Source organism: Loa loa (assembly GCF_000183805.2).
Source record: "Loa loa unplaced genomic scaffold supercont3.3877, whole genome shotgun sequence".
NCBI classification, from domain to species: domain Eukaryota; kingdom Metazoa; phylum Nematoda; class Chromadorea; order Rhabditida; family Onchocercidae; genus Loa; species Loa loa.
This window is the reverse complement of record NW_018112054.1, coordinates 1-892: the sequence shown is the minus strand read 5'-3', so window position 1 is coordinate 892 and position 892 is coordinate 1. Positions and strand designations below refer to the sequence as shown.

The 892-nt window shown below is 37.3% G+C and overlaps 1 protein-coding gene across 1 annotated transcript; it reads right to left on the bottom strand.

Moving 5' to 3' along the window:
- Nucleotides 1–16: 16 nt before the first annotated feature.
- Nucleotides 17–498, bottom strand: LOAG_19251 (zinc finger protein; the record flags this gene model as incomplete). Its single annotated transcript, XM_020451903.1, has 1 exon — nt 17–498. A coding segment is annotated over one exon (480 nt), but the record flags the coding sequence as incomplete, so codon positions are not given.
- Nucleotides 499–892: the final 394 nt, after the last annotated feature.

Here is an 892-nt window from a genome sequence, read left to right as displayed (position 1 = left end):
GAAATTCATCCCACACTTTGAACAATTGTACGGTTTCTCACCGGTATGAATCATCATATGTTTATCCAAATTCGCTTTATCGGTGAAATTCCCCGTGCATTCCGGACAAGAAAACGGCTTCTCACCGGTATGAGTCCTCACATGTACACGCAAATTCCATGACGAAATGAACCTCTTCGCGCATGTTTCGCATTTGAACCGCTTTTCAACCGCGTGAGTCGAACGCTCTGGATGCTTCCTTTTGATGTTACCTTTGTGTCCTTTGGACTGTTTCCTTTCGATTGTTTGGATGCTGGACGTTTCATTTTCATACCTCTTAAGCCACATTTTCTTCGGGATATTTCCTATACTTGTTTGTCCCCTACTTATTCCTCGAATTGGTAAGTTCAGCGAGCTTGTGTCATTCTGATTAATTTCGTTGAGTTCTACTTTGCCCTTACTCACTTCTGGCGCTGATAGATCTGATGGTCCAATCCGTCGTTCATACATTCCTGACATTGATAAATCCAACGATTCCTTTTGTGGCTCCTAAATAAGTTACCAAGTTTGAACTGCGTTAAAATTTTAAAGCCTTGGAAATATTGCAGCATTATCTTCTATTTTTGAACATTAAATGAACTTACGATAGTTTGAGTGTCACTCAGTTGGAAAAAGGCGAAAATGATACAGATGAAATGCATATTGATGAGAGTAATTTCTTGCCAATTCTGAAAAAAATATTCAAATTTATTAGTATACTGAATGATTGCTTGTAAGAAACGACATCGAGTATAAACTTTGACATCGAGTGCATACTTTTCTAAATATATTAGCGCTGAAAATGAAATTGGTGCGCATTCATTGCTTACATCATTTTTATTATTCCCTCAAATACAATGAATTAATTCATACT